The sequence below is a fragment of the Orcinus orca genome, chromosome 1 (assembly GCF_937001465.1).
Source record: "Orcinus orca chromosome 1, mOrcOrc1.1, whole genome shotgun sequence".
NCBI lineage: Eukaryota > Metazoa > Chordata > Mammalia > Artiodactyla > Delphinidae > Orcinus > Orcinus orca.
This window is the reverse complement of record NC_064559.1, coordinates 44,239,325-44,263,253: the sequence shown is the minus strand read 5'-3', so window position 1 is coordinate 44,263,253 and position 23,929 is coordinate 44,239,325. Positions and strand designations below refer to the sequence as shown.

Below are 23,929 nucleotides of genomic sequence, written 5' to 3'. Positions count from 1 at the left end.
AACTTCAATATAATTTGATCTTATCTTCCTGATCATACATGACATCAAACAATAAAATAGCAATAAAGAAAAGCAATAAAGAAAACCATACTACCTACTGGAAAACATTCTGTCTTTGATCAAACTTTGGTCTGGCTCTTCTGAGCTCTTGCTGTGACTGAGCCTTGGGTTCCCGTGTCCTTTTTTGTAAAGTCCAGTTCTAGTAAGAATCCTGTTGAGTCAGTTTAGCCAGAATCCCCCATCTTCAGTATTTGATCACCCTCGATATCTGATCAGTTTCCTTATCCTCCCATCATCGTTGCCCAGGTGATATCTGATGACCTCTGATAGGCCTTTAGCAAGAATCCTGTTAGGTCGGTTTGGCTAAAATCACCCCTTACTCCCTGTGTTTCCTTTTAGTAATTTTCTATCCACTGATTCCCCACCCTGCTCCCTGGCTATAAATCCCTACTTTGCCTTGTTGTATTCAGAGTTAAGTCCAATCTCTCTCCCCCACTACAAAACTCTGTTGCAGTGGTTCCTACACCTATCACAGTGACCCTGAATAAAGTCTGCCTTACTATTTATTTAATGAGTGTCATTAATTTTTTTAACACTGTAAACAGTCAAATGATAAAACTATACAATTCCTCTAAAAGGAATATATTAGACATAATAAATGCAATTTTTTTTTCTTTTTTCATTTTGGAAAGTTGGATCTTGGAGGACATTCATAATCTGAATTGCCAAGAAAGCTACACTATCTTTGATATGCAATAATTTTCCTCAATTGCAAACTCACTTAAATCTACCTTCAAGGATACTGAGGGTGGTATAGCATAGTGACTAAAACTGTAGGCTCTAGAGCCCAAATATCTGGGATTGAATTCTAGCTTTTCCACTCTGTCAGTGAGAAAACTACTAAAACCAAACCAAAAAACCCCTGTGCCTCAGTTTCCCCATTTGTAAAGAGTAATGAGGATTATGTGATATACTACACATAAAGGACATGGTATGGTGCTTGGCACATGGCAAGCAGTCAATGAGTATCAGCCGGCTAATGTTACTTTTCCAGCCATAAAGCATGGCTCAGGTACCACCAGTGGTGCTCTGAAGAAATGTCCACTGTTGAATGAAAACAATGGTGGTAAAAATGGTGATGCTCACGCTGACACTACTTTTCCCACTGAAACACGCTTAGAGTAAGGAGGAGTTGAGCCAATGTTCTTTTTCATGCTTTTCATTGCGCAGATTATGCCATGGAACAAAAACAGCTATTTGATACCAATCAAATAATAGACGAAGCGCTCTATGTTACCGCAATTCACCGTTTACTGTCACAGCCAAGCAGGCATTGGCAGCTATCGGGTATTTCATCCTTCATTAGCAAGTGGTAAACATAATAATTGGATCATGGCAAAGCCTGTTATTTTGGAGGAACTACTTCAACATCTCTCACGGGACTGATGGAAAGTATCTTGTCTGAGATGGCCTAGTATTTTTCTATATTCACAATATAAAGAACCACAAATTGAGAGGGAAAAGGCACCTGAAGTTTTTAAACAAAATCATAAAATGTAAGAATGGAAATGGCCAATGGAATTCTAACCCCATCATTACACAAATATGGAAAGCTGAGACTAAGAAAATTGAAGTATTGGTAGTAATTAGGTAGTGGAGGTTGAAGAGACAAAATGCAAAGTTTTCAAATGTTGAATGTCCATATTTAATACAATTTAACATGAAATTATGGTGTAAGGAACTATGCTTGTCTTGGCTATTACCTTGGGGCAGTAATTCAAAACTCATCAACTACTGTCAGTGTCAGAAAGGAAAAGAGAGAGAATGTGACAGCCAACCTACCTGAAAGATGTATAATTACCCAGATACTGAACTTAAGTGACGACAGCTGAAGCTAGGTCATTTAGATGAAAGAATACATCACCCAAACCATTAAGGGACATTGGTTAAATTCAATTTAAATTTAACATCCAACATCTTTTAAGATTCATCTCAGATATGAGATTAGATTTCCATGCGTTCTTTGAGTTTGACAAATTAAATATCTTCAAACTAATTTATTTGTGTATCTTATTTTTAAAAAAATACACTAAAAAAGAAAATTAAGGAGGTACATTTTCATGTTTAAAAGCTTCATACGCTCAACATCAAGACAGTAAGGCCATTCAGTCTAAGTATCATACAAGGTTTTCTCACACATAGTAAAGGTAGATATACCTTGCTCAATTCAATATTTACAAGTAAAAAGTGTTGGAGGATCCATCAGAGCCCAGTGCTTTTCAAGCTGATTTTCTGCAAATCACTTGTACATTTCCCAAAGGTAACAATGGCATCATCCTTTCACCTAGAAAGGTAGAGTCTTGAAACTAAGTCCTTAACCATTAGGAGGGAGAGATGAACAAATACCATCAGTACACAAAAAATTTATGGTAAAACACATATACCTTGCTTTTCTCAACATATGACACAATACAGGTCAGAGGGTATGAATGCTGACCCTGCAGCCAAGCTCCGTGGGTTTAAAACCCCACTAATGCCACGTACTCACTGCATGACTCAGGCACGTTATTTATCTCAATGCCTCCCTTTGCTTATCCCAAGATGGGAAGAAGGACAGCAACTCCCTTATAGGGTCGTGGCAAGGATGACAATGTTTGAATACGTACATAAAGTACTGAAAAGAGTACCTGGTACATACTGAATGTTATTTTTTTTGCTATTATTATATTATTACACAAGGGACCATACAAAAGACAAACCTTTCAGTCCGACGCCACAATTTTCCTGACTTCTCAATGTCTCTCGGGTTTTATAGGTCTTACCAATCTACACCTCTTATATATTTCTGTCAAGGAAAGAACCATCAGAAGCTCAAATAATCCACCTCATAATAGTTGGTGACTCACTGATCATGTGCTATTAATTTTTATTGGTTCTGTCCTACCTAATGGAAATCTTTGCTTTATGTGGGTAATTTCCTTTGCTCTCTAGAATTTATTTTCCACAATTTCCCACAGATAGTAGAATATGTGCTCTAAGCCTTGGGACTAGGAGAAGATGGGGAAAAGCCCATCCCCCAAACTCTGGGAACATTTGAACTGGAAAGATGTATAAAAGGAAATTAACACTGACTGAGAATCTACTATAAGGGCGGACTGTGGTATCCTAGGCACTTTAGGTATATTTTCCTCAATTAATTACCAAAGTAAAATTCTGGAAAAGATGTCTCAAAACTTATTTATACTAAGGCTCAGAAATGTTAAGTAAAACACACGTGAGCATTGAAAGTGACACAGTCAGAGTTTAAATGCACACCTATCTTACCTCCAAGCCTTGTCCTACTATGGAAACAGGCTGCCTGCTCTTGGATACATCCCACTACCCCTGCCCCACCATGGACAGACACATACACGCGCAAATAGTTCCATTTTCTGTTTTATATATTTGGCATTCATAAGGTTTAATTTAAATGAAGGATTCCAGGGGTGGGGGACAGGGAAGGAGTACGAACATCACTGTTCCACACTACCTTGTATCCTTACTTAATTTCTTACACAGTCTCATTTGAGCCTGAAGTGAAACACGAACACAAAAAAAGATAATTACAAGGGCTTCCCTGGTGGCGCAGTGGTTGAGAGTCCTCCTGCCGATGCAGGGGACACGGGTTCGTGCCCCAATCTGGGAGGATCCCGCGTGCCGCGGAGCGGCTGGGCCCGTGGGCCATGGCCGCTGAGCCTGCGCATCCGGAGCCTGTGCTCCGCAACAGGAGAGGCCACAACAGTGAGAGGCCCGCGTACCGCAAAAAAAAAAAAAAAAAAAAAAAAAGATAATTACGAGAAGGCCTGATCGTGCCCTAAATGTGAACCCTTAATACATTTTTCTCTTTTCTGTAATCTCTTCACAGCTACGAAGACTATCTCAGATTAAGTCCTTTACCCTAATTTCAGTCTATTAGAAAACCTAATCCTGGAATGCAAGTAAGAAATCAACAAGACACTCCTAAAGATAGCTCAGGACAGCAGCTATAAAAATACTGTTTCCTTGTTTCCATAACAATCCAGAGCCTATAGATAGAGAATATGGAAGGATTTTCCACTCAGTAGAAGGAAGTGAACTGAAATGTACTAACTGGTAGCTAACTATACTTATGTTATCCTGCTGCTAAGCCTGCCCACATTGAATTAAGTGGAAAGAACTTCTGAGGCCCCCATTCACACTCTGTGTTCACAGTTTAGAAACACAAATCCAAAGTGAAAACAAGTAATGTAAAAAACTGGAAAAGAAATATCATCTTTTAAACTCCTTTAAAATTGTGCCTTCCCATTCCCAGCCTATTTTCCTGGTCTAGTTTTTTTTTCCTTTATCCAGTACCACTTTTTAAATTTTTATATTTGCATGCTTTTCTTGTTTTTGTTCTGTTTAATTTTTATTGAAATACAGTTGATTTACAATGCTGTGTTAGTTTCAGGTATACAGCAGAGTGACTCAGTTATACACGTGTGTGTCTGTGTGTGTGTGTGTGTGTGTGTGTGTGTGTGTGTGTGTGTGTGTGTGTGTGTGTGTGTGTGTGTGTGTGTGTGTAGTCTTTTCCAGATTCTGGCTTTGTAGGCCATATAGCCTCTGTTGTACTATTCAACTCTGACATTATAGTGTGAAGGTAGCCAAAGACAATACTAAAACAAACTGATGTAGCTATATTCTAATAATTATATAATAGGAGGAAGGATGAGTTTTTAAAACCCAGAATGTCAGGAATGGGGATGGTAATACTCTAGTTTTCTAAAACATAACATTTCTTATCATGTTTACAGTAAACAATTCAGAATCTGCAGGAGTTTGGAAGAACTGAAAATATTTGACACTATAATATCACTCAGAGCTCAGCAGAAACATAAGATTTTCTTATTTTTAGAAACGTATTTTCACATGGTTTCTTTCTGAGCACTATACTCAGTTCTCTAAGCAGTTATTTAGTTGGCCAGCATCTACATGAGCATATTGCTATGATGTTTCTAATATGGTATTTTTTCTTAATTTTTGAAGGGCTACAAAATGTTACTTTCTATCAGTCTGAAAATTAAAACAGAAATTATTCAAGCCAATGGCTTTAAACCCTTTTGAGAATGACAGACCATTTTGAGAATCCGATATACATTTTGGGCCCTCTCTCCAGAAAAGATTATAAGCCCTTGAGGGTTACCCTTCCAGAGGTTCACAGAAATTGAATCACAAAGCTCACTTCAGTCTTTACTGGACAATGGGGAAAAATGGAGAAATACAGAATATTCTTTTAAAATGATCAATTTTAACTGCACAGTAGCTAATTAAGCATTATGAAATATATTATCCTTTGAGTTTTCATAAAATCCTGGGAGATGGCAAGCACAACTGTTATTATTCACCTACTAGGAAATCATTTGGACTATTCACATGAGGGAATAATTCAGAGAAGTTCAATGATCTGGTCAAAATCACACAGTGAATAACGTTAGAATCAAGACAAATCCAGGTCTTCTATTTACAAATTGTATTTTTTTCCTTGTTTTACACTCTTTTCTTTAGTCCAGTGGTCGGCAAACTTCTCCTGTAAAGGGCCAGATAGTAAAAATTTCAGCTTTGCATGCCATATAGCCTCTGTTGTACTATTCAGCTCTGCCATTATAGCGTGAAGGTAGCCAAAGACGATACTAAAGTAAACGGACGTAGCTGTGTTCTAATAATTATACAACAGAAAGAAGGTGGGATTTTGCCCACAGGGTCATAGTTTGCTGACCCCTGCATTATTTTGCTTCTACATCAAAAGTAAACTCAGTCGTTTAACTTACTTTCCTAAATGGTTTTACTGTTTTTGTATCATCATGATAAGTGATCACTACTAAAATGCAGTTGGCCCTCCATATCCTTGGGTTCCATATCAGTAGAGCCAACCAACCATGGATCAAAAATACTCAAAAGAAAAATTCCAGAAACTTCCAAAAAGCAAAATTTGGATTTGCCACATGCTGGCAACTATTCCCATACCATTTACGTTGTATTTACAATTATTTACATAGCATTTACATTGCTTTAGGTATTGTAATTAATCTAGAGATGATTTAAAGTAAATGGGAGGATATTCGTAGGTTATATACAATCACTATGCCATTTTATTTTTTTTAACATCTTTATTGGAGTATAATTGCTTTACAATGGTGTGTTAGTTTCTGCTTTATAACAAAGTGAATCAGCTATACATATACACATATCCCCATATCTCTTCCCTCTTGCGTCTCCATCCCACTATGCCATTTTATATGACTTGAGCATCCATGGATTTGGATACCTGTGAGGGTTCTGGAATCAATTCGCCCTTGGATACCAAGGGGTGACTGTACTCTAAATGCTAATGGAATCCCTGTATAATATCACCAGTGACAGCAAAATCTCTGCCAAGAAGCTAAAATTAGAATTTTATATATTGATTTTTATTTTCATTTTGAGATAGTTTCACTGATGAAAACACTGTAGAGAGATAATTTTGGTACACAATCTCCTTCACTAGCACAATATTAGATGTGAAAAATGAAAATCCTATTGCAGTGATGGAGTTAAGGAGACATAGTTTGAGAAAGCAAATTAAAATATAAACTATTTTACTTTATTTTATTATAATGTTTAATTTATATTCTATGTTGCCTTAAAATATAAATTATATGTTGCCTTAAATATCTAAGAGATATATATATTCCACAAAATATTATATTTTATTATAATGTTACTTATTTTATTGTAATGTTTAATTACTTTGTATATCAAATAACATTCAAGGAGGTATCTAATTAGTATATTTGTTTATGGAAGTTATTAGAGCTGTCACAAAATATCTTGGTTCTTCTGAGCATAAGGTAGGATAGCATCTCCCCACCTACACTCTTGAAGTTGGTCTGACCAACGTCACGTGAGTAAAAAAAGTAAAAACAATGTGTGCACGTATATGAAGCATGATTAGCCAGTGTTCAATTTCCCATGGTCTCCTTTTTTTTTTTTTTTTTTTTTTTTGGTACACGGGCCTCTCACTGTTGTGGCCTCTCCTGTTGCAGAGCACAGGCTCCACACGCGCAGGCTCAGTGGCCATGGCTCACAGGCCCAGCGGCTCCGTGGCATGTGGGATCTTCCCGGACCAGGGCACAAACCCGCGTCCCCTGCATTGGCAGATGGACTCTCAACCACTGCGCCACCAGGGAAGCCCTCCCATAGCCTCCTTCTTATGAGCAAGAACAATGGGCAGGGCCCTCCTGTTGACCCACACAGGTCGTACAATGTGATCAGGAAATAAACTTTTTATTTCGTAAAGTCACCAAGATGTGAGGATCATTCACTACAGAAAATAACTTAGCAGATCCTAATATAGAGGCATAGATTTTTTTAAAAATCATATAGAAAAAAATTTATAAAAATATTAATTTTTATTCTACTCAACTAAGAGTAACACCTGTTTCATTATATATTATTCTGACGATCACATTTGGGATTATCTAGGTATCATTAAAATCAACTCGTTTCATTAGGTCAAAACAAATTAACTAGATGAAGAAACTAGTCAAATCTAACACTTAGCATTTGTGAGAATAACTGGTTTGAGCAAACCTTAATTATGTGAAGGCAACATTATATGTATTATAAGAATTAAAATGTGTGGATTAAAGCTTTAGGAAAGAATGTATTTTCTTTCTTTGTTAACATTAGTAATAGAAATAAGTGTAGTATAAATTTTAATAAAAATTACTTTAGTAACAAAATTAGCTTACTTTAAATTAGTACGCTGTGATTCAGTGTACAAGCTCTTTTTACATACATAACTTTATTTAACCTTCACAACAGTTCTGATTGTGAGAAACACTAGCCCCATGTGACAAATAAGAAAATTAAGGATAATAGAAGAACTGTGATTTGCTCAAGAATATAACCCTAGCCAGTAGCAAAGGCAGAAACCTAAACTTAAATTTTATGAAATGAAATCTGATGTTCCTTCTACTGACTCACTCCTTTGAAAAAAGCAGGGAGCAATATTTTCATTCTAAGGTGCACTACGTAAGTACAACTAGGTTAAGTGTCTGCATGAATATGTACAGCACTTTATTAACTTGCAGTATAATATTTATTAAGAGGTCATGTCTACATCTATTTTTTATGCATCAAATGATATTAAAACAGAGTTTCCCAACAGTTAAAAAGATGATGCATGACATCTTTGTTAGTTTTATTAAGTAAGTAGGACATGAGCTGATCTCTCAGAAAAGGATTTACCATGAGAAGGAATTGTTAGTACAAATGAGTTATAATACTCACTATTTTATATTCATGTACATTCCATTGAGTGAATGGACCATAATTTACTAAAGCATAGCCTTTATGTGGGACAGTTTGAGTGGTTTCCATTTTTATATAGTATAAATTACACTGGGATAAACATTGTCAAGTATATGGCATTTTTTAATATTTTGGATTATTTCCTTAGGATAGATTCCCAGAAGGAGAATTACTAGGTTAAAGGGTATGAACATTTTTATGACTCTTGAAACACATTGCCAAATTGCTTTCCAAAAAAAGGTTATATCAATTTACAATGCCACCAGCAATATAGGAAAGTGCCCTTCTCATAATATTCTCACAAGTATTTGGCATCATACAGCTTTTTTTTTTTTTTTTTTTTTTGCGGTACGCGGGCCTCTCACTGTTGTGGCCCCTCCCGTTGCAGAGCACAGTCTCCGGACGCGCAGGCTCAGTGGCCATGGCTCACGGGCCCGGCCGCTCCGCAGCACGTGGGATCTTCCCGGACCGGGGCACGAACCCGTGTCCCCTGCATTGGCAGGCGGACTCTCAACCACTGCGCCACCAGGGAAGCCCCATACAGATTTTAGATTCATAAATGTTGTAGAATTATATATATATATATCTCTTAGATTTTTAAGGCAACATATAGTTTAAATAACCTCCAATTTCTAATCTGTCCTTTAACTGTCTATGACGATTTGATATTTTTATAAGTCTATTTAGAATTATATGTGATGTATATTAATCTTTTTTCATAGTACAAACTGCTTTGTCTATTTTGATGTTTCAGCTTGGTGACTGCATGTGTATGTGTGTCAGGAAGCGTACAGAGGATTCAATTTTTGTACCTGGTCAAATACATATTTTCTTCTGTGATTTTTTTTTCTGTTGGTTTTTAGCATAGCTTATCATAACTCATCTCTATCTATATTAAGTAATCAAATTATTCTAACTTTCCCAAGGAGTGATTTTTGAAAAACTTAACTCTTGAACTCAACTGTAATTTATGTTGATGTATAAGGCATGGTTCTAAGTGATCTTTTCCATGTTGGGAACTAGTTACCTCAATATCATTAACTGAATGATCCTTCATTTTTCTATGTTTTAGATGAAGTCTCATTTGTTATATATTAAATCACCTAATTCTTATTCAAAAAAACAAAGAACAAAAAACAGAGTTTTCATTAAGTTATCTACAGGTACCACTGAAATTACTTATTAAAACCTGCACTCTTCAAACAGGAGCTACTTAGGCTGATTATGATTTATTCCATACCCTTTCTTTCTTTTTCCTTCTCTTGCTGCTTGCCTTTGGAAATTTCACTCTTTGTTAGCATCTCCAGTAAGGGAAACTTAAGCTTAAAGAGGAGAGGTACAACCCATCAACCAAATTTGCCCATGTTTACTGTTTTTGCTTTAAAAGTAAAGTTAGAAGGGGAAGAAATTTAAGATTAGTAATTAACATGCATTTTTTGATGACCTGTGACTTTCAAAAGTTCATAATATCAATATTTTCCCCAGTGGTACTTTAGAACCAAGAGATGGCTGCGTGGAATTCCTTTGTGTTTAGAATTAGTCATTATCTGCATCATACCTTATGTGCATACAAACCACAATACTTACACATGGACCTAATTTGACACAGGTACTACTTTTGTAAATACCATGTTATTTTTACAGTACCACATAAATAACAATGCCAATTTTCCAAGAGTAAGATTGCACAAGTCTAGATTTTTTTTTTTAAAGGATTGGGAAGAAAACAAATATGTAGCATAATTACTAGCTTAAAGTAGACAGCCCCAGACAAATGTTATTACGTTTCTTCCCTATCAAATGCAATACTTGAGACAATTACAAAAATATTTTTCTGATAATCATCTCACCTAGTTTTAATCACATTCCGAGCAATATCTGCATATCTAGTGGTCAATCAGATGCTCTATAAAATCTACCATCTATGACAAACGTGCTGCATTTCATATAGTGGTTGGGAAGGGGGAAATGACAAGATTAAAAATAGATTCTGTATTTATTCAGGGCATGAACTTCATGACAATTCTTTGCTTCCAATTTTGGGGTAATTTCATGATCACATCATTTGACAGTGACTGATTTCCCGAAGATTAAAAATATGTTATCGCAAACTTTTCAAAAGTAGGCAAAAATATATAAAAGTATATTTTGTTACAGAATACAAGCAGTTCCTGCCTTGAACACACCCAACACGTGGATGACTACTATTGCAGACACCATAGCCAGCCCTCCTCTTACCGGCACTTCTGGTTTTTTTTATATCTATACTTTCTTGCTCTGCGTTCTACTACCAAATAATAATAATAATAATAAAAACACTGCCTCACTCCTAGGAAGATTACATCCTTAATGCTCCTAAATCCCTTTCCAACTAGCACAGGATTCTGAGTACTAGGTGCTCTGAATTAAACCTCTTTGTGCTGATTAACATACATACGTAATGAGAAAAGATTTGGAGTCTATAATACTATTTATGCAATAATTCTGCTTTACTGCCTATCAAATATAATTTTGCACTCTGCAATCTTAACTACTGTTCAGAAGGCATTTTCTCTGAAGAATAAATGCATTTTAACTTAGAAAATAAACCTATGTGAAGGTTCTTCTGAATGGTAGGAGTTGATGTTAATATCCTGAGATAGGTTTTATTTTCATTAATTTTAGTGGATGGGAAGAGAAACAGAGCATCAAAGACCCAAAACAATTTCTTAATTTCAACTTCTGTATTTCAGCTGCACAACACCAGAAGTACAGATTTTGGAAAAAGAATTATCTACTTTAACAAACCGGCATAAAGAAAAATGCAATGAGATTGTGGAGTCAGAGCTGGAAGTCACCTTGCAAGATTACCTGCCTTTTAAGCTGCCTGAAGGAAGCTCAATGTTTCCAAAATCCAATATGCAGTTCTCAGAGAACAGCCAAGAGACCAGTGAAATGCCATAGAATTATGAGTCTACCAAATTAATAAGATAGCACCCAACACCCAACGCTGCAATGACATCATCCCCCGGGAAAATGCTGACTGTCAAATTCTACACCACTGCTTCAAGTCTGTTCATTTCCGAGTTCAGACAGTGGTTTCACGAGATTACAAAATTGAACAGAAAAGATCTTACACCTTTTCCCTCACCTTTTAAGTTATAGCTTTTTTACCAACAGAAAGGTCCTAGACTCTCTGCTAGAGATATACATAGGCTTTACAGCTTTCAATAGAGCCTTGGCATTTCCAAAATTGACCTCTTCTTTTTATCTGGAACTGTTTGTTAAAACTTTAACTTTTTTCCCTGTTTTTTTTCTAATCTTTCTTTAATTTTTCACCTGTTTTCTAATGCATAATTAAGCATTATGCTAAACAGGTAAAATAAGAGTTGGCAGAAAATCTGTGACCATTGTCATAACAGCTTCAGCAATTCAATAATTCAATCTAGGTAAAAGGAAACTGAAAGTCCCAGTGGCTGATTCAAAATACAGAAAAACTGAACATAAAAACTATATACCTGAATCCAATCTCTATAACTCAAGGAGTGGAAAACAAAGTGCTTTGTAAATACGAGAAATGTTACTCCAAGGAAATGTTTTCCATAAGACCTAACATGATGCTTGGGGATCTTAAAGTTGCTGTAGACCACAGTGGTGTCTTGTTATTTGCATTCTGACACTCAGAGATCAGGATGATTCAGTGATAAGCTTGGGCAAATCCGGTCCCTGGCATTCCGATTTACTTTCCACTGGGGAAAACTTTATTATATTTTAATGCCTTCAGGGAATAAAATCACCTTACATTTTCTTCTAATCTTTAAATTGACCTCAAAATAGAATACAGTTTTCCATTACATCATTTTTGCCAACTGCCTTTCCTAGAGTTTAAGTGATTTCTTATTAGCTTTAAAATAAAATTTAAAACACTAACCCTGCCCCCACCCACGGCCCCATTCTCAGAGATAAGTGTATCTCCATCCATAAAGTCTCTTTTTAAGATCATGCATCCGTCCACTTTTCATTCTCCTCACGGCCACCTCCGTAGTTCAAGTCAACATCTTCTCCCATATGGAGTAATAAAATAACCTTCTCATTCGCCTTCCTGCTTTCCTTGTTGCCCTCTGAACAGCAGCCTGAGTCACATCAGGACTCCCTTCTGCTTAAATCTTTCAGTGGCTTCTCACTGAATTGAGGATATTGTCATGACCTACCAAGTCCTACATCCGCTGGCCCCTGTTCATCTTGCTAACCTCGCTTCTTCTTTGCCATGCTGTGCCCTCTGCCTGAACTCATCTTTGCACTCTTCTTTCCCTGGCTGATTTCTTTTCATCCTTTAGGCTTCCGCTTAACTGTCACCTGCTCTGAGAGCTCTTGAATCAGTCTGCTTTAGAGCACCTGCCACTCCCTGCTCTGGCTCCACTACCTACTCTTGACCACGTACATGAACTTCTTGTAGAACATTTACTGCCATTGATAATGGTCTTGTTTTTAAGTGCACTGATTGTTGGGTCTCCTCAACCCCAATGTGAGCTCCGGAGGGAGCCTGTCCACCTTGTCTTTCTAGTCTGTCTGAATTAAAGAATAAACCAACAAATAAAAATTGAGGTGGGAAAATGACTAAAATGAAGCTTCCTAATATAACACCATGTATAACATCTTGGCCATTTTTTTAAACTCCTTTTTCTTCACAGGATCAACTAGGACTGCTTATGAACTACCAGCCTGCTGCCTAGATATTCATTTCATTTCAATAGTCAACATTTAAATGCCTCTCTCTTTGTTGTATTAGTCACCAAGGCCTGTTGATTCCCGCATCTGATTATTTCAACCTTTTGTCCTAATCTCATCTTTCAACATCAACTCCAGTCCTCCCAGTCAATACTCTCACTCCCCTTCTGTGGATCACAGAAATGGTATCCTAACTGTTCCCTCACCGTCAGTCTCCATGTATCCTCTTCCTGACAGATGGATCTTCTAATGTCACTTTTAACCTGTCACTTCGCTTTCCAAAAAAATCCATGTTCTTAGTACAGCAGGTCCAAAATTCTCAAAAACCAAATTATATTCAACTGTATTCTTCCCATGTGAATCAGCCAATAATATTTCCCATTACTCCTCTAAACAATTCCTCTGGTCTACTCAAATACTTACTTTTCTATCCTTGAAATAAGTCAGGCTCATTCTCCCTCGGTGTTTTAGCTTAGCTATCTCACAGACTGGGAGGCTTTTTCCCCTCCATCAATCTAAACCAAAACATTTTCTTCAAAGCACAGTTCAAATCCAACTTCTCTAATTAAGCTTTTCCTCCCCATTCCAGCCCACATGTTCTTTCCTTTTTCTCAATTCTTATAGCGCTGAAACCATTGTTCCATGTAATATTTGATTATACAAGACCTATTTTTGTTATTATTCCATTATTTCCTAATTGTAAGTTTTATCTCCCAAATTTGATTGCAAACAAGGACTGTGTTCTTATTTCCTTTTCTTCTCCCAGCAGTGGCAAAAGTAGCATAGATCCAATAGGAGCTACTACGTTGACTTAATGATTTACATGGTTCTAAAGATGAATCCCTTCAACTACAAACAACAATTTTAGATGACCTGTAACTCCTAAACAGACCATATTCTCTCTTACCCCTAATCTTTCCCACATGAACTCCTGATGCCTGGAATGTTCCCATTCTACCTTTATTCATCTGGGAAATTCCTAATTCTTTTTCCAATCTCAAATAGGACATTTATCAAGGAAAGGGAAGTATTCCTTGCTCCTTTTTTACCCACCCACCTACCCCAGTATCTATGCACAATGTCACTCCTATACATTCCCACTGAATGCTCTTAAGCCATAGGACCTGGCATACTATATTGTAAATGACTATCTGCCCACGGGCCTCCCTGACGGGTCTGTGTGCCACCCAGGCTCAAGTAATTTATCTTTTATCTTTAGAGTAGCAGACTGATCATGTTGTATTATTTTCTGAATAAGTAAATGAACAAACAAAAAAGTTAGTAATGAAGCCTGTTTAAAGAGCTAAGAATTTAGTGTAATGTTATCAATTTAGTGTTATGTAATTTCCAACGAGGTACAGTTCGTATCATTTAGAATCCCCATTGGTTTTTAATTCCAAAAATAATTATTAAGCACACACTACGTGTCAGGCACTGGGGATACAGAAAAGACTCAAACACATAAAAATCCCAGAACTTGCATCTTATTAGGTGCGATAAGCAGTGGGGTATGGTGTTTGCTCTGAATGAGCTGGAATCCAGAGAATATTTCTGAGCAGAAGGTTTCTTTCTACATGGATGCTGGCACTGAGATGATGCTGGCTTGGACCAAAATGGTGGCAGTTTGAATGGTGAGCAGTAGTTAAATTATAGATCTACTTTAAAGGCAGAGCCAACAGGACTCACGGATGAACTGGAAGCAAGGAATAAGAGAAAAAGAATAGTCAGGAATGGATGTTAGTCTGTGCAACTGTGAAATGGAATTTGTGAAGGGCTTGGAAGGGTGTGATTTTGAAAACAGTGTGTAGATATATGAAGAGATTCTCTAAAATTAGTTCTTAAATTTTAATATTCTACTTTGTATAACTGAACTTCTCTTGGGCATATTTCTAATGAATAATAAGAGTCACTTTGGCTTCATAGACAAATTGTTAACACTGAGTAGAAAAATCTGGGACAGTTCAGCCAATGCAGCTCCATGAAGCACTGCCTGTATCAGGCACCCTACAAGAGCAACTGCAACTTTTTCTCCCAGACTGTCTCAAGTTCTATTTTTTAAACAACTAATACAGTGTAGCTTAGTGCTAGAGGTTACAATTTCTATGATTTCTATAAACCACTTCAAAGATCATACAATTATTATCATTAGCAATATTAATAATTACACTTTGAATTTTATTAAATAATGACTTGGATATCTCTCAAATGGAGACTTATGAAAGAGGCCAAAATTTGTACCCTGCCCTGACCATAATCTAGTCCAAGGTCTGAGGAGATGGCCTTGACCTAGAAGTAGAAGACCATGGAGTAAATGTCAGTGACCTAGAATGACTTAATCCACCGAAGACTGAGATAGAACAGTAAGAGATTTGGGCTGTCAGGCTGCTACCTAAACAACCTAAATAATCAGCTACTGTGCTTAATGGCTATAATTTGGGGGTAAGGCTGGTAATAACGGTTTATTTTTTTCATGTGTTGAAGTATATGTCTGCAAAACTTACTGAATTTGGGATTCAAAAATGAGACTGTTTATAAACATAGGATGCAACACTAAGTCTGTATAATGACTAAGTCTCTTGGAGAATAATTTAGTGGTGGTCATGATGAGTTATAACGTGGACATTTGAGTTTTCATTGGGCAGAAACAAACCATTCTCACTCAGTCTGTGAGCTTTTTTTTCCTTCCAGACTCTAAGAAGTTTACACAATAAACAGTTATTTCCATAGTAGAAATGGCCAAGATGTCTAAGCTCCAAAGTTAACCTGTTATTATGGTTAAATATCAAGGTTGTCATTCTTCCAGATTTTCGCAGCCACACAACTTTTGACCTAGCTGATGGAGATGTAAGAGTAAACACAGCTCTTTGACTTCTTAACAAAGGCAAAAATCAACATGCTAAGGTATTTATTTCACTGGCAAGTGTTCCAGCACAAAGAGGCATTACAGTGGATTCACATAATGACAGGACACTACAAATTCCTCTCAAAGGAAAATTCTAAGCAAGAGTTCATCCATAAATTGTCCATGTTCACTTATTTAGGACTTTGATATAAGGTACTCATTTGAAAACTGTATACACTTCATAATCTATCAATGACATCGAAGAATAAAATTAAAACTTTTAGAATCGTAATTCACACACCCAAATCAGAGGTCAAGCCCATGAGAGGAAATCTCATCACAAGCACGTGTGGAAGGGGAGAATTCCCTTTGCACACATATTTTGTTCATAATTGTGATGAGTCAATTTCCTTCTCTTTATTGAAAATTATGCTTTAAACCCACCTCCTTCCATGAAACAAGCAGCTGTAATTCCTCCCAATCCTCACGGCATGGCAAGCATGGCTTTCACTATGGGGTCTGCATTTATATCCTCTGGATATTTCTTGGGCACTGAAGGACTAACTAACAGAAGAGAAGTCATCTACTTGTACCCATTCTGCTGCCTAGTGGGTGCTGAGTGGATGCACAGTCAATCCCAAAAAAAGAGACCATGTTCCACTGTGACCCTTTTTAGCAGTATGACATACACCATGATTAAAAGATAAAAGGTCAAGGGCTTAAACTTTCATTTTTTTGTAATCTTAGTATTTCAGTGTTAATTTTTTATACATTTGTGTTATTAGAAAAACATAATACATGAAAAAGGCCTGAAATAATCATAATAGACAAGTATATAAGAATAGGAACAATCTGTTCAAATGTAGAGTTAAATTTTACAAGTTGAAGAACGTGATATCAAATAAGAACTTCATGAAAAGAATGTCAAAATTGTACTCAAATCATTTCTTTCTGTACTAAAGAATCAAAGATGCAGGAAAATTTTAAACTACTTGTCCCCCCCAAAAAATCACCATTTCAAGCTATTTCCTGATGCTCTTATCCTTTAGTCAAATGACTCAAATGAACTGCTCTCGAGTTTCATATGGATTTTAAACAACTCAGTATTCTGAAACAATAACTCATTTCCATCATTCCTTTGTTCAAACCTTTAAACTCTCTTTTCAAAATCAATTTACTGAAATCTAGTTTTCTACCTTAAGTAGACCATTTTGACCAACTGTAAAAAAAAAAAATTCAAACAAGTGAATTTTAGCTCACAAGCTGTACCAAAATTAAAAAACAAAATAAGTTGTCTCCTACCTATGGTTGTAATAACAGTGCCAGCAAAGAAGAAGGAACTTCCCAAATCCCAGTGACTGATTTGATTGGAGGTGTTTCCTAAAGGTATAATCCCTGCATTTATTGCTGCCACTATTTGCTGCAAGTTTAAAAAGAAATTTATCAGTACACATGAATCACATGGAGGCATCAAACAGTATATATTCCACCCCAGACGACCAATTAGACAAAGAGCATCAATTCTGAGGTTTGCTTTTCCATTTAAAGTATACAATAGAGGTTAAAACTTTACACTAAAGAATTCAATACATTAAATTATAAGAAAACTATATTTGATATCGAATGAATGAATCTGCACAAAGCTTATCATATTGTGTTATGATATGCATTCATATCATCATCCAGTACCATATTTAGCAACTTATTTGAATTAACCACTAAATATAGCAATAATTTTTAGTAAGCACCACAGAGTTAAAATATCAGATTGCAAACTACAATTTAAATACTATATAATAGCTTCATCAGAAAAACGAGTATTTCCAAAGTGCTAGTCATTTTGAATGGTAAGCATTGGTATCCAAGCCTGGGTTGTGTACAGCAGTAGAGAGTATAATATCAGTAAGGTCCAACAAAACAGGCTAAAATGACAAGGAACAGACAACAGCACTTCATCATCAAGCTTGAGTCGGTTCATTTATATCGAGATTCTTAGAATCTCTACAGAGTTTTCAAAATTCTATGACAATGAGTATCATCAATGACCTGTAGATGACAGTCAACAATATTCATATAGGAACACTAGAATCTGGATGCTGCTTTGAGTAGTACTGGGAGGCAGACAGCAAGATGAGATTATAATCCCTTCTCAATCATCAGATGTTAGGGAGGGAAGAGGGAGCTCCAGAAACACAAACATAGGAGAGAATAAGTTAGGAGAAATTGTGTAGTAAAAGAGAGACATATCGATGGTGGCAAAAGACATTTCTGTTGGAAATACAGTTTTTAAATCTTTATCACTTAATTTCCAGATTTTAAAATTGGAAGGACCTTCATTTGACAGGCAAGGAAATGAAAGACCAAGAAAGGTAAAGTGACTTGTTTAAAGTTATATAGTTTATTAGCAAATGGACAAAAACTACACTGTGAAAATGGAGGCACTATCTGAAGTTAATGACATGTAAATGACATGTAAGTTAAGGACAGTAACTATCTGAAGTTACTGTCAGATGTAAAAGAACAGGTAATCCGGAGCTGAAATGCAATATAAAATCTGTTGTCTGACTCGCCTTAAACTACAAATTGAAACTTCAATAGTTAATTGAATTGTAATGTTTTTATTTACTCTAACAATGATATATATTCATTATTTTAAAAACTTAGGAAAATACAGCAAGGCACAAAGAGGATAATAAAAATTTTTCATAATTCCAGAATTCAGAGACAACCACTGTTAATGTATTAAGGTATCTACTTCTGGCATTCTGCTACACATTTTACATAACTGGATTTATGAACTATATGAAATGTATTCTCTATTTTTATTTAATCTTATTCTATATGCAGTTTTCCTTGTCATTACCATATTTACTTAATCATTGCCCAATATGTAGACATAAATGCTGTTCTAAAATTTGTCTTATTATAATAAGTGCTGCTATGAACACATTTGCATATAAATATTTTTTCATTTCTGAATATTTTTGTGGGAGAGATTGCTAGAAATAAATTTGCCACATTGAAGATTATGAATATTTTAAAGTACTTGATGTATAGTAGCAAGTAGCTATCCAAGAAGGTTGTTACAGTTTATAGTTGCCCCCCAGCAATTTACAAATGCTTAGCAATACTACTACCTCTGATATTAATGTCTTATCTTTACTGAACTGATAAGAATTGTGTACATTTACGTATCCTTTAGTGAGTGAACTTGAACACTAATGTTTCCTTTATCATATATTAAATGCACACGAATACGCATATATACACATATATGCACAACACACAATGAAGCTGGTTTTGAGATAACTGATTATCTGACTCTCTACTGTAAATATAATATCAGATAAGGCAGGTCTCCCTGATTATCCTTCTTTGAAAAATGTTTTTTTGCAGTTACTAACCTATTATTCTTGCATAAACTTAGGAATCATGTAGTTAAATTTTATAGAAATTTTCATTTTCACAGGTTTAATATATTTCTGTTGTTTGGATATATGTGAAATCTATAAATTAATTAAGAAAAATGAGCACTATTATAATAGTGAAACTTCCCATCGAAGAACATGGTGTGAATCTCCATTTACTGAGTCTCCTTTCATATTCTGAAATAGACCATTTTTTGTTATACTCCACATAGGACTGTAAGGTTATTTTTAGATATTTTACTTTTTTTCCATTTTATATTATAACTGGTTATTGCTGTTGTATACACAAGTATATATTGTCCATTCTTTGAGCCAGCAACTTTCAAATTTTTTTTATCTCAGAACCACTTTACGGTCTCAAAAATTATTGTAGACATCAAGGAGCATTGGAATGTGAGTTATAACTATTGATATTTATATTGTTGAATTTCTAACTTTCAAAATGTTTTGATTAATTCATGTAAAAATTACAATAAGCCCATTACATGGTAAAATAAGTTAACATACTTTTATGAAAAATAATTATGTTTTCCAAGGCAAAGATTTAGTGAGAAGAGAGGCATTGTTTTAGAATTTTATAAATCTCTTAAATGCCAGGCTTAAAAGAAAACAGATTCTAATATATGCTTCTGCAACCAATCTGGAAAACAGTATGGCGAGTCCTCAAAAAATTAAAAACAGAACTACCATACAATCCAGCAACTCCCCTTCTTGGTATTTATCCAAATAACATGAAAAACATTAATTCAAAAGATATGCACCCCTATGTTCAGTGCTACATTATTTACAATAGCCAAGACATGGAAGCAACCTAAGGATCCACCAATAGATGGATACATATATAATGGAATATTGCTCAGCCATCAAAAAGAATGAAATCTTGTCATTTGTAACATGAATGGACCTAAAGGGTATTATGTTAAGTGAAATACGTCAGACAGAAAAAGACAAAAACCATATGATTTCACTTATCTATGAAGTCTAAAAGACAAAACAAACAAAGCAAAACATAAACTCATAGATACAGAGAACAAACTAGTGGTTGTCAGAGGGGAAAGGGCAGGCAGCTGGGTGAAATAAATAAAGGAGATTAAGAGTACAAACTTCCTCATCAAATAAATAAGTCACAGGAATGTGATACATGGCAAAAGGAATATAGTCAATAACACTGTAATCATTTTGTATGGTACAGAAGGTTACTAGGTTTATCATGATGATTATTCTGTCATGTATTTAAATGTTGAGTCACTATATTGTATACCTGAAAATAACATAATACTGTATGTCAACTGTACTTTAATTAAAAAGTATATTTTTATATTTTATAGACATTTCTTCAACACATTCATTTATTCAAAAAAATATTTATCAATTTTTTATGGTGCTAGACAATGGGAAAACAACAGAGAAGTGAAAACATGGGTGGTTTAGATGAGAAAAGATAAGGCATGTCTTTAGAGTCCACCCAATTAAGTAAAATTATTTTATTTAGTAGAAGCAAGCTAATTCCTCCAGCAATTGACCTAATAGCCTCCATAGCTAGCATCATCGTTTTAGCCTATCCTTTTGCTTGTCAGTGATGAGGTTCAGCATTATCCAGACATTTGGATAAGTTCCACAAATTATTTAAACCCGAAAGAAGCAAATGTAGACTTAGAGACAGTAATGTCTGGCAATGTGTGGGTTGTAAACAGTTATCACAGAGCTGTGATTACTGCAACAGAGGCTTGAGATGGAACCAGGAAAATGTCAAATCACTATGAGAATAAGTCTACCGTGAGGTCCTTTCTCTGGAAGATTCTTGTAAATTTATATCTTTAAAGAGGATTATTTATTTATTTATCTATCTATCTATCTATCTATTTATTTATTTGGCTGTGTTGGGTCTTTGTGGCTGTGTGCAGGTTTTTCTCTAGTTGTGGAGAGCGGGGGCTACTCTTCATTGTGGTGCGCGGGCTTCTCATTGCAGTGGCTTCTCTTGTTGTGGAGCACGGGCTCTAGGCACACAGGCTTCAGTAGTTGAGACACGTGGGCTCAGTAGTTGTGGCTCACGGGCTCTAGAGCACAGGCTCAGTAGTTGTGGCACACGGGCTTAGTTGCTCCGCGGCATGTGGGATCTTCCTGGACCAGGGCTCGAACCTGTGTCCCATGCATTGGCAAGCAGATTCTTAGCCACTGCATCACCAGGGAAGCCCTATTTTATATTTTTGTACGAGGTCCCCTGGTCAACATCCACAGGAAATTGGATGCCCTTGACAAATGCACTGACAGATCTAAGAGTCCCTACAATTTCAACGTCAATTCAGGCCATCAGAGCACTTAAAAAATGTCTTCATGAGAACTGTTTCTGTATGTGCCATATTATGTGATTAAAGTAACAATCACTTCATCTGTAATAAAAATTCACTTTTCCACTAACTGTAACTTTTGTGGACAATCAAGTCATGTTCACAATTTATGAATAAGTTGCATTTTTTAGGTTAGGGTAAAGAGAATGCGGGATCCTAGGCATTTAATCCCGAAGTATAGATTAAGGGAGGACTTCCAAATTTAACATACAATAGAAATAGTACAAAATACCCTTGATTGGATTCACACTCAATTTTTGCTTTTCAGTTAATTGACAATCATAGAATGTGCATTAAGGAAAGGCAATTGCACACACGATTCTAGTCAAGAATAGGAGCTTAAACTTAAGAAATAGAGCTCTGAGAGGCTTATAGTCCTAGAGAGGATAAAGGATAAATTACTCATAAAAGTAATTATAAAAAATCTTGGGTTTTCATGACAATGATGCCTTTAGAATCAAAGTTCACTGAGTTCTAATGTGAAGTTGTGTATTCTTGAATTGTAAGAAGTTTCTGTCTCAATGTCTTCTGGTGTTTTGGAACCATATCGAGCTTTAACACCGAACAACAGTAAGACACACTTATTTGTAATTGTGAGAGACTAGTATACCCTTGGAACTCAAGGCAATCAATGACAATCATGAAAATGTTCCTGTGTGTCCAATGCCTAGGAACAACTTTAGCATGTGTTATAAAGTACTTGACTAGCTATTTTTTCATTGAAGGAAAAGATATTATAAAGTAAGTAACCCTGGGGTTAGGCCTGAAGAATATATTATTTTCAGTGTAGGTTATATTGTGGATCTTAAAATACAAGTTCTGATTTCACGGGTTTTTTTCCCTTTGCTCAGATGCTCAGATGTTCATGTTCACCAGAACAATACAGACTGTTCTGAATGCCTTCCATGAATTCCTCCTCGTTAACATCATAACCAAGATTTCATTAAAATATGCTATCATACCTATAATCCTAAAAGTAGGGTCACATTAATAATTCGAAAATTTTAAGTGATATAAGAATTCTAAACTGCAGGTACAAGGCACTGGCATCTAACTGGGCTACATCAAAGATGTATGTGTAACTGGTTCAATGACAACTTCTTTTAACTGGATATTTAAGACTGATCTCATTTCTTCTCCTCTGAAAAAGGACCTTATTTCAAATAACTTGATATAGTAGCTAAATCCAATTATAATTATACTGATATCTGTATAATTATACAGTTCCTCAAAGGGGAACAAGTATTCTCTTGCCAAATTTCTGTAAGACACAATTTTGTATCTTTTTTGGTCACTATTTCCTTGTGGAAGAACTAATTTCATCCTGAGTGGAGGCTAGCCTTTAGGAAAGAAGTCAAATCACACATTCACAACACTGCATCTGACCATTTCAACCATATAAACAAGACTATCTTGACTTGAAGAATGCATAATAAGGAAAGCAAACTAATGATGCTCTTATTGGCAAATGACTTTGGGGGAAGATGTTATGTAGGTATCATTGCTATTTATTGTTACACCACAAAAAATCATCATCAACCATCAATAATATGCAGCAATGTTTGAGGACCGTTGCTAAAGGCTGCAGGATCCTTACGCATCTTTGCCTTAACCTTCTGGCTATGCAGCAACATCATGATTACTTAATGCCAGATGATGTGAACTGCTCTGAAAAGCGCTGCTAATAAAACCAGAGAGTATTTCAAGATGGCCCTTACTCTTACAGGCTCAGAATTCAAATACAGCACTGGGAGATCCTAGGCAACCTCGATCGGCATATTTGAATCAATGAGTAGTCACATTTGTTTATCTATTTCCTAGGTGCTTTTCAGATAATCTTTATTAGCCAAACATATTTGTCTTAAATGTTATTTATAGACACCTTTTGCATAAGAAGCTTCTCTTCTAATGTCAATGGCATATTGTATCCTAATCACTGGGGCTGCTTCTCGGGCCACTATACATATTAAATTAAGTTCAGCCAAGAAGTAGCATTACAGGGCCTCATTGCAAACTTACATACAAAGGCGGCCCATAACATCCTTTGTACCACTGAGAAAAAGTCCCCAGAAACCAAAACCATCTTCTTCACATTTGTGTCCTTTCTTGGTATTCTGGAGACTAAAGCAGTGCCATAGGCTTCCTTGCATGAGATAATATTTCTGTCAAATATTTCCATCAGAGCGTCAACTGGGCCTGTTGACAATCTAACGAGGAAGCAAACAACTTCCTAAACACCATACCACCCCACAAAA

The 23,929-nt window shown here is 35.9% G+C and overlaps 1 protein-coding gene across 7 annotated transcripts in view; it reads right to left on the bottom strand.

The window, feature by feature from the left end:
* KCNK2 (potassium two pore domain channel subfamily K member 2) overlaps nt 1–23,929 on the bottom strand; it is a 231,297-nt gene that overhangs the window by 98,021 nt on the left and 109,347 nt on the right. For all 7 annotated transcript variants that reach the window (XM_004275241.3, XM_049702844.1, XM_049702873.1 and 4 more), the window contains exon 3: nt 17,201–17,318. In XM_004275241.3, the coding sequence (XP_004275289.1) occupies nt 17,201–17,318 (118 nt within the window). The remainder of the gene's footprint in view (nt 1–17,200; nt 17,319–23,929) is intronic.